Source organism: Notothenia rossii (assembly GCF_949606895.1).
Source record: "Notothenia rossii genome assembly, chromosome: 1".
NCBI classification, from domain to species: Eukaryota; Metazoa; Chordata; class Actinopteri; order Perciformes; family Nototheniidae; genus Notothenia; species Notothenia rossii.
The window spans coordinates 17,932,677-17,947,008 of record NC_136912.1 but is presented as its reverse complement, the minus strand read 5'-3'; the positions used below and the strand labels follow the sequence as shown (position 1 = coordinate 17,947,008).

Genomic DNA, 14,332 nt, shown 5'->3' with positions numbered 1-14,332 from the left:
GCTTCGTTTGAATCCGATTAAACTAAACAAGATTGTTCGTAGAGCTGTAATTGGCACAGGCAAAACAAAAAGAAAATGCCGGCAGACAAAAATATGTCTGTAGAGACGGATGTGAGGTCATACAGGCGGATAACATTGTATCACTGCGCGGAGTATAACATACGAGTGGCACTATTTGTTGTCCTGTTCTGCTGGTATTTGGTTGTAGAGTCTATAGACATCTCAGATTGCTCAACAGCTCGCCATATTTGACCCGGTCGGCTGAATGGAGACATGTTGATGGGGAATTCGTTTTTCTCATAACGACACTGGTGATGTGTTATTCACCTCTCCTTCATATAAGGGTTTCCTTATTTAGACAATTTAGATTAGATTCAATTTAGTTTTAGGCCTACTTGTCATTGTACGTTGTAGCCTACAGTAGTCTACAACGAAAAACGAAATGTAGTAAAATATGGAAGATCCACTCTCTTGGAATAGCTGTAGCAAAATAGTTGGTGGGTTTGCTTTCAGACATGAGTGTTTTCTAAGGCTCCTCAAAGGTAAGGCATTGTTTTTGCTTCATTAACCAAACAGCATTTTTGCTAAAATGACACATGAAGCAGAATTATTTAAATTGACACTCAAGAAGCAAAACCTCAACCAATATCTGCAAATATAAGCACATTCTTAGGAAAACACTTCACACACTTCCCTGAATTGGACAAAACAATCTTACATCACTTCATGAGAAGAGTAGACCTGCTTTTTACGAGTAATGTGGTTAGATAACTTCTTATGCAATAAATAAAGATACAAAATACGTTCCTATATGACAAGCATGGTCAGGTGTACAGACAATAGGAGCTTTCAGTCATTGTTAACTCACCAATCAGGTTTATATATACAAATTGTAATAGTTTCATTATACAAAAGATGTGTGAATTGTGTATAGTGTTTTAAAAAACAATCATTGCTTAAGCAATCATAAAAAACGTAGGCCTATGCCATTTTCTACTCATCAACTGAACTTTTCTTTATTTTGATTTGACATGCTCACCTTTCACATACTTCTGATAATGTGCACAAAGTTGACCAAAGTAAGCTGAGCGTGATGAGATGAAGTGACAAAACGTTGATGTTACAGTTTAATGAAAGTACTACAGACCAACATGGCACAAGTGATCATTCCAGCTGTTTCCCAAATTATTATTTTTTTCTTTCTGCGCAGTCTTCATCTCTCATCAGATTTCCATATGGATCATAAGGGGCAGTAGCTGAAACACATCCCAAAAAAAGTCAAATAAAATGTAAAACCAACATCCACTTCAAAATGTTTTCTTAACCTAATAGGACCTTTACCTATGGCCTCTGATGTAATACAGTACGGTAAATCAATTATAACATTTCCAATAACTTCAACACATACTCCATGGTCGATGGTATCCCATCCATCCACCTTTTCCCCCTTGCTTTCTTCATCAGGGTGAATGATCCAGGTTCTCACAATTCATACCTGCGTTTCAAAGAAGAGGACATTCAAATCAGCCCGATTAAAAAAGGAGTATTTATTTGTCTGAATAGGGCGAGCACCTGGCCCTACTTCCTACTTCCTAACGCGACTAGACATCCATTCATCCAGTGATAATAATTATACAAATTGTTGGTAAAGTGCTGTCGTTTTGTGTTTTTAATTCAAACACACCAGTGCATTCTCTATTGTTTATTCATTATGTGAAATGTTGTTTTTCAAACTGGGACTCAGAGCCACTCAATACCACAACAATTAACATCATAGCTGTCCCACCTCAGCTGGAGTAAACTGTTTAGGAGATAAATGTTAATACTATTTATAAACCTTACCAACAACAAATATGACTGAAACATGGAGAATCATGTATGTCATTATTTTAGCTTAAAAAAGTGTTTACTCACCACAATATTTCTTCCACAAGTTGTGTATGAGCTCAGTGTTATTGCGTGTTAGGTCACAAGTTCTCTTGAGAGTGGCGATATCTGCCAATATCTGGTTTATATGTCTTCTGCAGTCAGCTCTGTCTTTATCTCCTTTTGTAGCAAGTAACAAAACAAAACAGCAACTGAATATTTTGTCTTATTTCAACCGCTTCTTTAACTAATGGCAAACAGAATTAGTGAAAACTCACTTTGGACCCCAAGGCCAATAATTCCGGCCAGGAAGAGAAGACACACCGCACAGAGAAACACTGACAAACTTCTGAGATGACTTCTCTTTCTTGAGTTTTCAAAGACGACTGGCACAAATAATGCAATACATGAAATATGAGAACATGACATTTAAAGAGAATGTAAAATCACACTGCTGTACCACAGAGAAAACTATACAAACATTCCATTTAAAAGTGGATTGTATGCAAATAAAATCTGTTGTGTTTGCAAACCTACATGGTCATCATGTATGTACCGTACCTGTGTGCTGAGTCTCTGCAGGTCCTGGTGTGTTTGGGGACATGGCCTCCACCCAGGGGCTGTCATAAACTCTCAGGCTTTCTGCACTCACATAGATGTTCACCATGCTCTCCTTGTCGTCCGGCTCAAAGTAAACCTTGTTGGCGGTGCCAGGTTTGGCGTACAGCTCCCCCGACATCTTATGGCTTTTGCAACTTGAGGATCGCAGTATTACAAAGTTTAGTTTTTATGTTGATGTATTAGCTGTGTCTGTTTTCTGAAAGAGGCTGGAAACACTCCGTATAAAAGGGGAAGAGTAGATAATCAGGAAGCCCTACTGTTCGGGCATGTGGTTCCCTCTAAATTAACCTGTTCATCGGTGATATAACTGATTTATTTATTTTATAACAAAAGGTAATGGTCAAGGTTCAGTGAACCTTTTGTTGTTTGCTGAAAAGCATGTAGATCAGGGGTCACCAACCTTTTTGTCAACGAGGGCTACTTCAAGGGTACTGAGTAATACGAAGGGCTACTTGTTTGATACAAACTTCCTGAATAACATAATTGCACGGTTCACCTTTAATGATAATATTATTATTAATAATAATCAGAATACATATTAATTTACTGTATGTGAAGGACTGTCTGATCACATGTTAATGTTAATGATTCGTCACAATAATTATTAACAATGATTTACCATTGCTATAGTAACCCCATTGTTTTGTTATGAAAATGTATCTATATTTATACACATTCTCGCGAGATCTATCAGGGGTCGTTGTAATGCTGCGTTCACACCGGACGCGACTTCGCTCTAATCGCTCGAGTTTCACCGCTGCTGCCAGCTGTGTTTACTCGCATCATTCAAACAAGACGCGCTGGCTCGGGAGCTACAACTACAACAAAATGAACATATTTTACCGTGATTCTATTGTAATACACGTTTCTAAATGATGCCGAAGTAACAACATACTGATACCGCTTAGTGAAAACCATGAATTAATGCTTGACAAGTCTGCAGACAAGACGGCAGGCGAAAAACCTTTTTAAATGCTTGTTTTCTGAATGGAGATTGGGTCGACCAGCCTAAGCTAACGTTGTATATGCTCATTCCACACTCATAATAACGGCCTACAGACATAAATAAACCAGCGACTGTATTCGCCATGACACAGACAGTCTGTGGTTTGTAACTTTTGTCCAGTTTCTGAAAAGATATGAGGAGCTGTGATCTCTGTTTGCTAACTGCTGAGTTTTCTGGTTGAACGTCAGTGGCAGGCTGAGATCCTCACCACTGGTGTGTGTGTGTGTGTGTGTGTGTGTGTGTGTGTGTGTGTGTGTGTGTGTGTGTGTGTGTGTGTGTGTGTGTGTGTGTGTGTGTGTGTGTGTGTGTGTGTGTGTGCGCGCGCGCGCGCGCGGTGTGGTGATGAGGCCCATGATCGTAGCTGCTCATGCTAGCTTGTCTCAGCTAAAGGTGGAACGGAGATTTGGTGCGTGGAGTTCAACTCTGAACCTATCTGGGGTCAGAGTTCAATTTCACGCACCAAATCTCCATTTCACTTACATATGTACATACAAAATGAGTGCTTTTAAAATGTTATATTCAATATTGTCATTTTAAAAATAAAAATGTATTCAATAATTTTTTTAGACGGAGCTCCATGGTGACTTGTGCTATTTTTAGAACATGCACGCGGGCGACCAATTTCCCCCCTGCGGGCGACTTAGTGCCCGCGGGCACCGCGTTGGCTACCCCTGATGTAGATGATCCAAATCATAATACCTAGAGCCATGTGTGACTGTAGTAAAGCAGAAACATTGGACAAAACCCTTCAATGTATAATAAAATGTTTTTTTAAATGATAGGTCTATAGTTTAAGTTCTTCTTTTCACATGAAATACATTTGATGGGTTATCTTTAAAAAAAAAAAAGTGTTTGGATGATTAATTATTTATTTTTATGACAGTGATTTTTAAACTGTCTGCATTATTGATAATGATTTTAGTTACTACAATAACTGAAGAGCAAAAACATTTCCTTGCTAAGTGTTTTCCTGTCTGGAAATATAACCTTGATAAAACATGCTACTTGCACTTGCTACTATGAAGTCAAATTGTCTACCACATGGTGTGAAATATACTTTAATATCCAAACGTATCATTATGTTAGTAGAAAATAGGAATACAATTTGTTGCCTTCTTTTACAATAAGATGTGTTTATTTGTTCAAGAGTATTTCATAGAGACACGTTTTAAAATGTATGTTGTTTCTTACACGACCACTAGAGGTGCTCTAGTGGTTGTGTAAGAAACAACATGCTTGATTGCAAACGCTCCGGAGGGACGTTTATTCACAAAATAACCCTCTGGAAAATCCTAAATCGTGGAATAGTTTGGCCATTAAAATGCTTTTTGATTTGATTTCTAGCGAGAAGTGTATATTGTACTCGTATAATCCACGTCCAGTCGATGTGTAGGATCTATAGTTTGATAGATATTACGAAGATGATTTGAGTTCTCGCCAGGATAATGTGTATATGCGGCAGCTTCCATGTAAAGTTAGCATCAACCCTCACGGGGTGAAACAAGTTTTTCCGGTCTCGAAGTTTTCATAATAAAACCGGATGTATCTCACTGTCAAAATGATTACACAGCGATATCTGCATTACTCATCCACTAAAAAACATCAGTTTATCTTTGTTGATTACACAATATTGATTGGTTTGAATTGTGGACAATGCTTTTGTGTTTTTAACCTTCGATTCGGAGAAAAAAATAGTTTTTTCGGAGCTTAGACACTACAGAGTTTTCGAAGACACTACACTACCCGCTATTGTTTGGGACTACAACATTCGCCTTATTTTACAAACCCCGTGATTAGTCCTCGAGCCCTGTGATTGGATGTTGGACTGGCAGTGCGACAAGGTTACTCCGAGCGTCAACAGCTCTTTGAAATGGAATGGGACCACGAGAGACTATCCAAAACTGGAATTGGACGGGTCCAGCCCCCCCCCCCCAACATGTGACGATTTACCATGCTGGGGAGACGTGAAGATGTCACGATTTCGTCCCTTGAAACGTGACAGTTACACGGTATTGTTAACCCCAGCGCCATATAGATAGAATCTTCTGTCTATATGGCGCTGGTTAACCGGAAATGCCAAGCAAATGCTACCCCGACGTAATGATTTATTTTTTAATAGTCACACTCGATTAAGCCAATTTTCTTGTTTCCCCAGCTGGTCGACACCTCTTTTAGCAGAAACAAAAGGCTACATTAATGTATTAAATCGATGTTAATCCATGCGTTTGGATCATAGCAGCGCGATATGGCTCTGGGTCATAGGTGTGGATGTGGAATTAACGGACGTGACGTTGTGCGATTGAGTTGCCAGGAAACAGCTTCGGTTCATGTTAATTTACAAACTCTTCAACTACAACCGTAGTTATATTTAAAAACATGTTAGAAGGCCTCAGGAAATACTTTAATGCAAATTAAAATGTAAATGTGAAGGAATGTGTGTATAACAAAATACATCGGTGATAAACGAAACCGGAAACAGACGTAGGCAAGATCCTCAGCTCGATAATTTGGATGGTTTAGCCACAATGCATGCTGGGATTTGGTGTTTATATGATGTGAAATCTGAAAACGTTTTTTAAAAATAAAATAATACTTTATTCCGAGTTTGCTTGCTTTTCTCTTTGAAAGTCATCACATAACGGCATTGTAATACACGGTTCGGCTGCATTAAATATTACATATCTGCCGTAATTCTCTATTTATTATTATGTAAATTCATGTTTTCAAACTGGCAGTTCAAGGGTCAAAACCCTGAACATAATTTAACATTTGGTATTTTTGATCAGGAGTGAAGTTGATTGAAAGATTTAACCCCCAAAAGTTTTTTAAAATATTAATCTGTTGTCATTTTAGAGCAGTTTTTGGAAGTGGACATTTTTGTCCCGAATGACTAATGTGTGACTTTTTTGTTCAATTTGATTTTGTGCAACAACTAATAATGCAAAAAATTACATTTTGCTGCTAATCTTTGACATATCCAAGACTGTTATAAAAAAAAAGAGCCAGTCACCAGATATGTATTTTTTGGAAAATAACTCATTTTCTCTTTTTTCATCATGAAAAAAAAGAGAGTGGTTTCATGTATTCAAAATGGCATTTAAAGGGTTAAAATCCTGAAAATGATTTCATTTTTGGTATTTTCTATTAGGGCGGAAGTTGCTTTAAAGATTGAACTCAAAAAAGTTGTGAAAAAAACCTTTTAATATAATGTTTTTATCAAAGTATTTTGCAGTGGACATTTTTGTCTCGAATGACTAATTTGCGTAGTCGATTTGTTACACAGTGAATTAAAGACCGATTTGAAAAATTGAAATTTGAATTCCAAAATAGATCGAGAAAATAGCCTTGTTACAAAAAAACAGGCCATTTGCACCAACACAACCAAAGTTATTGCAAAATGAAAAGTGAAAATGTACCCATATGGACAAAAACGTCCACAGTGATACCGGAGGGTTAAATGAATGACACAACAATAAAAAAAATGGGTAACAGGGACAATATTAATCTTGTTGATTTGTTTTTGGTACAGCTGGTCCTTGTCGGAGAATTGATCCTCACTTGGATGCGCCTGACACTAGCCATGAGTTGGCCTTTGCTCCAGAGACTGTTGGTATGTATTTTGTGTCTACGTAAGTCCTAAACAGAATATTTATATATTTGTATCTGATACTGAATCGGAAATGTAATATTTGTAATCATAATATATTCCTTTTTGTAATAATAATAATAATAATAATAATAATAATAATGAGCAAAGCTGTTACACCTCTCAAAGCCATAGCCACTCAGAACACTTTGATATTTTATAAAATAATATTGATTTATCATTCTATCTTTTTTAACAGAGTGTTTTCTACGAGATCTCCAGCACTCATTGAGCGATACATCAGAGGATGGATTTGGAACCCCCTCTTTAGTTTTTCACCTGCTGGGCCCAGAGTAAAGTGCTTTGGTGAGCACAATCTAGAGGGGAACGGCCAACACCAGTGTGATTTTGGTGACGTTGTGACTCTCCTGGACAAAATTGTAGGGGGGGTGCCATATCTGGCAGGAGAAATACCCGCTCTGCTGAACATTTTATGTAGAGAACAGTGCAGATCTTCCCTATTGACACCAGGAAAAACCTAATCTAAAATAAGGAGCATTAATAGTGTGATATAGGCACAGATATAAGATCAATAATACACTTTATTTTGGGGGCACCTTTCAAAGCATTCAATGTCACCTTAAAATACAATAAAAAATCTAATAAGAGTGACATTACAAAACAAACATGTGTTGAGTAGGAAACCACAGAGGAAAATTACATTCAAAGGAGCAATTCAAGTGAGTGACATTATCTTTTAGGCTTGCTTGAAAATAACACAGTGTCTGGCATATGTTATATCATTACTGTCATATCATTGCTTACTATTCGTGGTTATCAGACACTTAAACAGAAATAGGACTATACTGACAAATGACATATTATCCTGTCATTGTCCGTTCTGTAGGAAGGAGGAACATAGCAGAGTGGGACTACACTCAAAAACGGAAGTTTGTTCCAATACGAAGATTGTGATTATCTGAAAAGTGTCCTTAAAACGAGCCTCCTCGCAATTGTATGCACAGCCGTTTGCTGTTTAATCTGATGGGAAATATATCATTCAAAAGAGAGAAAAAAGCTTATTAAACTAGACGAACGCTCAATACAGGCGATGACGTCACGTTTGCGCGTCCACGCGAACAGGGATACAATCTACGGCAGGAATACAATCTACGGCATAACACCGGCGCACACACTCAAACGGACTTGTGTGCCTGACCCTATCAACAGGCTTTCATGATTCTGTTTGGATATGCAAGTATAAGCCATGATAGCTTATTTTATTAACACGCTAATTTGATATGAAAATCAATGGAGGCTGAGTTAACTTTGTAGGAAAACCTACCGTCCATGACTGCCCCTGAGCTGTGTTTTATTTGTTAACTTCATATTTTTCATTTCCTAAAACATTTATTTTCCTCTCATATTAACATTGTGGATCATTGAGACAGCGTAGCGTCCAGAGGTCTTATCCCGTTTTCCCACTTCCTCTGAGGGGACAGCACGGAGGGGGGCATGAAGAAAGAACTGCACCAGCTTCATCCACACTGGCGTTACTGTTATCACTTGCTCAGTGTCATTTCATTTGACCAAATGTCTCTACATATACATTTAATATATTTTATTATTATCCACCTTTTTGTTTTATGTCCTTTTATTTAAAACATTCTTTGAGACTTCATCTTCTGGTTCAAATTTCAATAACTGTAGTTTGTATAATCACTCTTTTGTCTTTATTCTACATGAAAATGTTAAAGATTCCATTCAAATCTGTTGATTATTCAAATCTTCCTCAGGCTAGGAATAGTATGTCTAATTTTTCATGCTAAATGTATATCATTTTCTCACAGGATATAGAATGAAACAACACCGGTTTTATCCATTGTGTATGAATGCTTCAGTTCTTCAGACCAACATAGTAAGATGTGAGCAGGTTCCTAATTGTGTTGGTATGCAGCCTAGGTCTGGTCTGTTTAATAAAGCAAATCTGCCACTTTTATATTGCAGAATTTGTTAAATTAAAGCCGTCTTTAATTGTTTGTCCTAAACATAGCAATATATGCTTTTGAAATGTAACATGTCTTTGAAAAATAATAGTATACAGTTTACATTTTGTATCACCTTTAGCTTGAAAATACATAGATGTATTTTTTTAATCTATAAAATAAATAGACAGACACTTTATCAATCCCAAATTGGGAAATTATTTAACAGCAGCAGTGTGTTCAGGTATTAAAATATTTAAAGTTGGAATAAAGTATGAACTACACATCACAAGTATAATGCACAGCAATCCATAAGAGAAGTCCGATATGTTCATGAAACTCCCCAGGAGACACCGACACTAATGTGGCCCAGTGGACTCCGGAGTTTGCTGCATGAGTTGCACTGTATGATCTGTGGTGTAGTGGGCTGTCACTCAGAAACTGAGTAGCCAATGGGGACACACCCCTGAAAGTCCCGTCGACCTGGGATGTTTGTGTCCAAATCTGAAACAAAAAACGAGGGAGCGCAAACGAGAAAGCTCAATCTGATCATTGAGAAAGAAGAAACAAGAACTGCAAACAAAAACCTATGTTAAAACAAAGGAAAAATACTTATAGTTTACATGATTACACAAATGATTTGTTTGCAACTTATAGTTTTATTTTTGAAATTTATTTTATTTTGCTTGACTCAGTTTTTTTTTCTTTTAAACTCATGCTTTATTCTGAAAAAGTGTTGCTTTATCTTTATGATACAAAACTAATCCAATATGTTATAGTCTGTGTTGTTTTGTGGGGGGTCTACTAGGGGCTGTGCTGGTTGTATAGTCTGACCGCTGCAGGAAGGAATGACCTGCGGTATCTCTCCGTGAGACAGCGGGGGATGGCGTCAGGTCCACCAGAACAACCTGCTGGCTCGTTGCGGATACATAATTTCACATTCTAACACAGTTTATTTGTACTTGATTGTTGCCAACTGCGATGCTCAACAGCTCGCTTAACGGAAGTTTGACGCTGGTCTCAGTTTTCTAACATCCATGAAGGCAACATGACAGTCACTCAGGATGTCAAACTACTATTTGGTAAGCCCCGCCCCCCAAGCAATATCAGGGCCAAAAGTTTGAAAGCGAAAAAAAAAGATCTGAAAGCGAAAAAAAAGATCTGAAAGTGAAAAACGATCTGAAGGTGAAAAGCAATGTGAAACCTTAAAAAACAAAATTTGAAACTGAACAAAATAATTGTTTTGAATCTGAAAACGAAAAATCTGTGCTGAAAAAAATAAGGATTCAAATATCAAAATATGTATAAAAGTGAAATCTGAAAATAAATATATTATTCAAAAAAATTGCTGAACTGAATCAAAAATAATATTCAACCTGAAAAATTATTTCAAATACTTTTTTTTATTCTGAATACATCATTGTATTTTTCAAAGTTCAGGATAAAAACTTGAACTTTCAAATAAATTGTATTTTTTTGAATGATCAAAACTTATGACCCTGAAATAGCTCCATAGTGTTACTGGTAATGATTATTCGCTGCTGACTTATTTGTTTTGAAATAGGCTGGAAAGATCTCAGCAGACAGCTTTCATAAAAGTTTGGGAAGCTGTGCGGTTTGAGGTGGACAACATCGTTAAGGAGGAGCGCTCCATCTTTCCTGCCTGCAGCCCGGATATGCTTGCAGTTTCAGTGGATGGAAAACGCAAGCATTACCGGTTCAAGAATTCAGCTAGGTACAAAACATTTGTATATTTTCATTGTTTTTATTAACAAGTACACTACACTCTAAGATACTCTAACCTTTTTCTATTTAGATCTGAGGAACAGGCCATCTTTGAAGGGGTCTTCATATCCAAGGATGAAGATGTAGCAAGATTTGTGGACTACATTCACAGCACAACCAAACATGTAAAATTAAAGACTACAATTATATTAACAAAAATAACTAACTATATACACTTTAAACTTCTACTGAAGAGTTGGTATAGGTTAGTCTTTGGATCAATTTCATCAACCATCATCCATATGTTAGGTTTCTGGAAGAGGTGTTTGTGGAGGGGAGTGGTCAGCAGCCAGAGAGACCTCCAAAAGATCCACCAGCAAGTTAGACGAGGAGGGCCTGGAGCTTGCGGCGTGTCGCCATGGAGTGCTGCTCTGTGCACTGAATCTGTACAGGGGAGAAATCTTGGCCTATCCCTTGTACTTGCAAGAAAAGCTGGCCAGCAGGAATATAACTTCTTTTTGTATGGATGTCACATGTACATTTTGGCCCTACCTTCAAAAAGTTACAAAGAGCTGCCCAGAGCTCCAGCACCTTCTCCAGATGAGGCCCTTCCTCTCGGTATTTCATGCCAAAGCCCATGATTTCAAATGCGAGGTGAGGAAGCATCATGTGAAATTATCTCTTTTTTTCAGCTTTTTTTTTTTATGTTTTACTTTATTTATTTACCAGGTGAAATGGAGTGGGGCGTATCAGGATGGGGCTGGCTTAACACTTGGGGAGGAAGTTGAACAGTGCAATGCCTTCCTCTCAAGGATTGCAGTAACAACAAAACACATGTCCAAAGCAGGTGAGATGACCAAATACTCAACTAGTTAGATCATAGGTAAATTAGTTAGGGGTGTAGTAACATCATATTTTCTGTCTTTTCAGGATGCACAGACATGCTGACTCTACTGGCCATGCGCTGGAACCAGCAGAAAATCAACAATTTGGCCACCTCACTGTCCCATCGATATCAGAAGGTGATGACATAAAAAATATATTTTAAGATACTTAGTGTTCTGTGTTAGCATTACTCAAAGCTGTGGCCTGAACCTTTGTTTCTTGTTATCTCTGGTTGTTTGACATTGTAGGCCACCAAAGCTCTGCAAAGCCAGATGCAGGCTCTGGAGACCATGAAATCCCAATTGGCAGTGACTGAGAGCCAACTGCAAGACTGGGTTAATGATGTAAAGGAGTGGGCAGAAGGTGAGGAAATGATTACTGGTTCAGCGGAAATTTCTTAAAGTGATTACGTCTTTCCAGCTCAAAATGATCAATAAAAGTGGGTGATTATTATAGTATTACTGTTTTTTCTATTTATTTTAATGCAGATTGCCATCTAACTGATATTTATAAAGAAATTAAACGTACTGCTTCGCTATTCACATAATTTAATTTGTCGTTTGAAATGCTGTTCAAATGTAACTACAAATTAAATAAGAATAGTACAATATTACTTTATCCCAATTAGGCTATATCTTACTGTAGTTCAAATTGTAATTAAGCTATGTGTCTAGACTGGTTATGTTGAAGTGAAACTATTTAATAAGTATTTTAATATGATGTATTAAACCACATACTTTTTTCTAAGCAGCAACATCAACAAAAACCACTACCGATGATGCTGATGCCTTGGCCAGCAGAATTGAGGTCCTGGTTGCAAGTATAAAGAGACGCTCTCAGCGACTTTATAAAGATACAGACGGCAACAAAGCTCGTGCCATGATCCGGTGCAAGATCAGGAAGGAGAAGGAGATCCTAACCTTGGTTGTTGAGAGTTACAACAGAATGGCTCCAAGAGTACAGAAACTCTTTGCTTGGAGAACATTCTGTCGGAGGAGAACGCTTGGCCATGGCAGCTACCACACAAGTCTGTATATAAGTCTGTATAAGTCTGACATATTTTTTACATAATTGTGTCTCTTCCATGAATGCAATCCAGACTCTGTCGATCTAAAGACCAAGAGAAGGGCATTTGACATTGTCAATGCCATAAGGAGGCTTCAAGAGGAGAAGAAGATTGTTCTCATTGAGATGGACCACCATTGGAGAGCTCTTCAAACCCGTGGTGATGGCCTGAAAGAGCTGTCCTGCCTGCTTTCCAGTGAGACAATGCAAAGTATATATTTAAATTATAAATGTCATAAACAGAAAAACATTATTACCATTATGTTATTCCAACACTGGCTTTATCTTATTGTGTTTTACTTTTAAGATTTGCCCTGGGTCCTAAGTGAAGAGGGGTTGAGAGGTCTGCAGAGCACCATCCTCAGAAAGCGGCAGAACATCACAGAGAGGAAGTTGCAAGCGAGAGCCTGTTACCTTCAAGTTTTGTCTGGAGCAGAAAATGTGAATTTCTTGCACAGGGCTTCAGCTGATGACTATGACAGTGACTCTGATTCTCACATGGATTAGAAACTGACCCCCTTAACTGGACGATTATGAATATGCTCCTTCAACCCTTCCGGCCCTCCCTGTGTAACCACCCCTTCCTGCACTCAGGATCTAAACAGCCAAGTTACTGCTATGGAAACAAACAGCCCTCTGAGATCAACTACTTCCCAGGATCCAAAATGGGCATCCAACCAACCATAACCATCATAATCATTCATCAAAAAGGCTCAGAAGAACACTCCTGACACATCTTGAAACATTGTGAATAGCCTCTTAAAACCAAAATACCACTTAATTATAGATGACATTTTTAAGGTTAAATGCACATTTTTAAATACACAAATCATAATGCTTCTCAATATAAATCCTGCATACTGTATATAATGTATATAGAAATGTATTTTATTCATACTGTACATAATAATGTATTCCATGTATATCCATTCAATCTGTAAATCCTTGTTACAAGTTGTAATGTTAAGAACTAATGTAAACACTCAAAATTGTATTGTAACACTTAGAATTTGTAGATAGAATTTGTATTTATTCAGTTATATAAACAAATTATATATAAGTTATATCTATTTCTGTATTATTATACTGAGAGCAATGAAAAAGCAATATTTCTATGTGTAGGCCTACACATAATTTGTAAATAAAGTGGATTGTTGCAACCGAGTCTTGCATCAAAATGTTTAATAGCTTTGTAGGGCTTTAGGGCAAAAACAAGTAAGTTATTTATTGTTTGATTTCGCTTGTTTTGGATGGCAGAAAGGCTACATTCAATCATGATAGTCAACCACCTACTATAAAATATAGAATCTTGCTAACGCTTTATATTAAGGTACACAAACTCACCATCAACTAGTTGTTAATTGACATGCATATTAGCAGTAGGCCTATAGCCTTTTGGCTCTTTATTAGTCATTATAAAACACTTAGAATGCCGTTATATCAGGTCAATTAGAGTCAAACTACTAGCTTATTGGTTATGAACAAGACTTCACTTTAAAATAGGGAACATGCTCTTAAATAAATACCTAATTTATATATAACTTTATATATGGATATATTACATTTGTTGACATCAGGACTGTCTATGATGCA

The 14,332-nt window shown here is 37.3% G+C and overlaps 2 protein-coding genes and 2 long non-coding RNA genes across 6 annotated transcripts; 3 read left to right on the top strand and 1 right to left on the bottom strand.

The window, feature by feature from the left end:
* Positions 1 to 684: 684 nt before the first annotated feature.
* On the bottom strand, positions 685 to 2,843 carry LOC307037912 (uncharacterized protein). Of its 2 annotated transcripts, XR_013807811.1 has the most exons (5): positions 2,428 to 2,843; positions 2,145 to 2,252; positions 1,915 to 2,046; positions 1,409 to 1,495; positions 685 to 1,256 (listed from the first exon to the last, which is right to left on the bottom strand). XR_013807811.1 is itself a non-coding variant. In XM_079679126.1 (4 exons), the coding sequence occupies exons 1-4, from the start codon at positions 2,603 to 2,605 to the stop codon at positions 1,461 to 1,463; spliced, it is 453 nt and encodes a 150-aa protein (XP_079535252.1). In that variant the 5' UTR covers positions 2,606 to 2,843; the 3' UTR covers positions 1,276 to 1,460. The 2 variants fall into 2 exon arrangements, 1 of the variants encoding a protein (XP_079535252.1); XM_079679126.1 differs by lacking the exon at positions 685 to 1,256 and having other exon boundaries at positions 1,276 to 1,495.
* A 2,351-nt stretch (positions 2,844 to 5,194) lies between these two features.
* LOC307037929 lies at positions 5,195 to 7,466 on the top strand. The gene is made up of 3 exons (XR_013807833.1): positions 5,195 to 5,502; positions 7,023 to 7,103; positions 7,339 to 7,466. It is a non-coding gene; the product is annotated as an uncharacterized lncRNA (long non-coding RNA).
* Positions 7,467 to 10,667: 3,201 nt separating this feature from the next.
* Positions 10,668 to 11,197, top strand: LOC307023108. The gene is made up of 3 exons (XR_013803600.1): positions 10,668 to 10,799; positions 10,881 to 10,974; positions 11,099 to 11,197. It is a non-coding gene; the product is annotated as an uncharacterized lncRNA (long non-coding RNA).
* A 96-nt stretch (positions 11,198 to 11,293) lies between these two features.
* LOC307015461 (uncharacterized protein) lies at positions 11,294 to 13,718 on the top strand. Of its 2 annotated transcripts, none has more exons than XR_013801543.1 (6): positions 11,294 to 11,443; positions 11,519 to 11,636; positions 11,720 to 11,811; positions 11,923 to 12,037; positions 12,426 to 12,950; positions 13,047 to 13,718. XR_013801543.1 is itself a non-coding variant. In XM_079644090.1 (6 exons), exons 1-5 carry the CDS (start codon positions 11,312 to 11,314, stop codon positions 12,743 to 12,745), a joined length of 780 nt encoding a protein of 259 aa, XP_079500216.1. In that variant the 5' UTR covers positions 11,294 to 11,311; the 3' UTR covers positions 12,746 to 12,950; positions 13,047 to 13,718. The 2 variants fall into 2 exon arrangements, 1 of the variants encoding a protein (XP_079500216.1); XM_079644090.1 differs by having other exon boundaries at positions 12,423 to 12,950.
* The last annotated feature ends 614 nt before the right edge of the window (positions 13,719 to 14,332 follow it).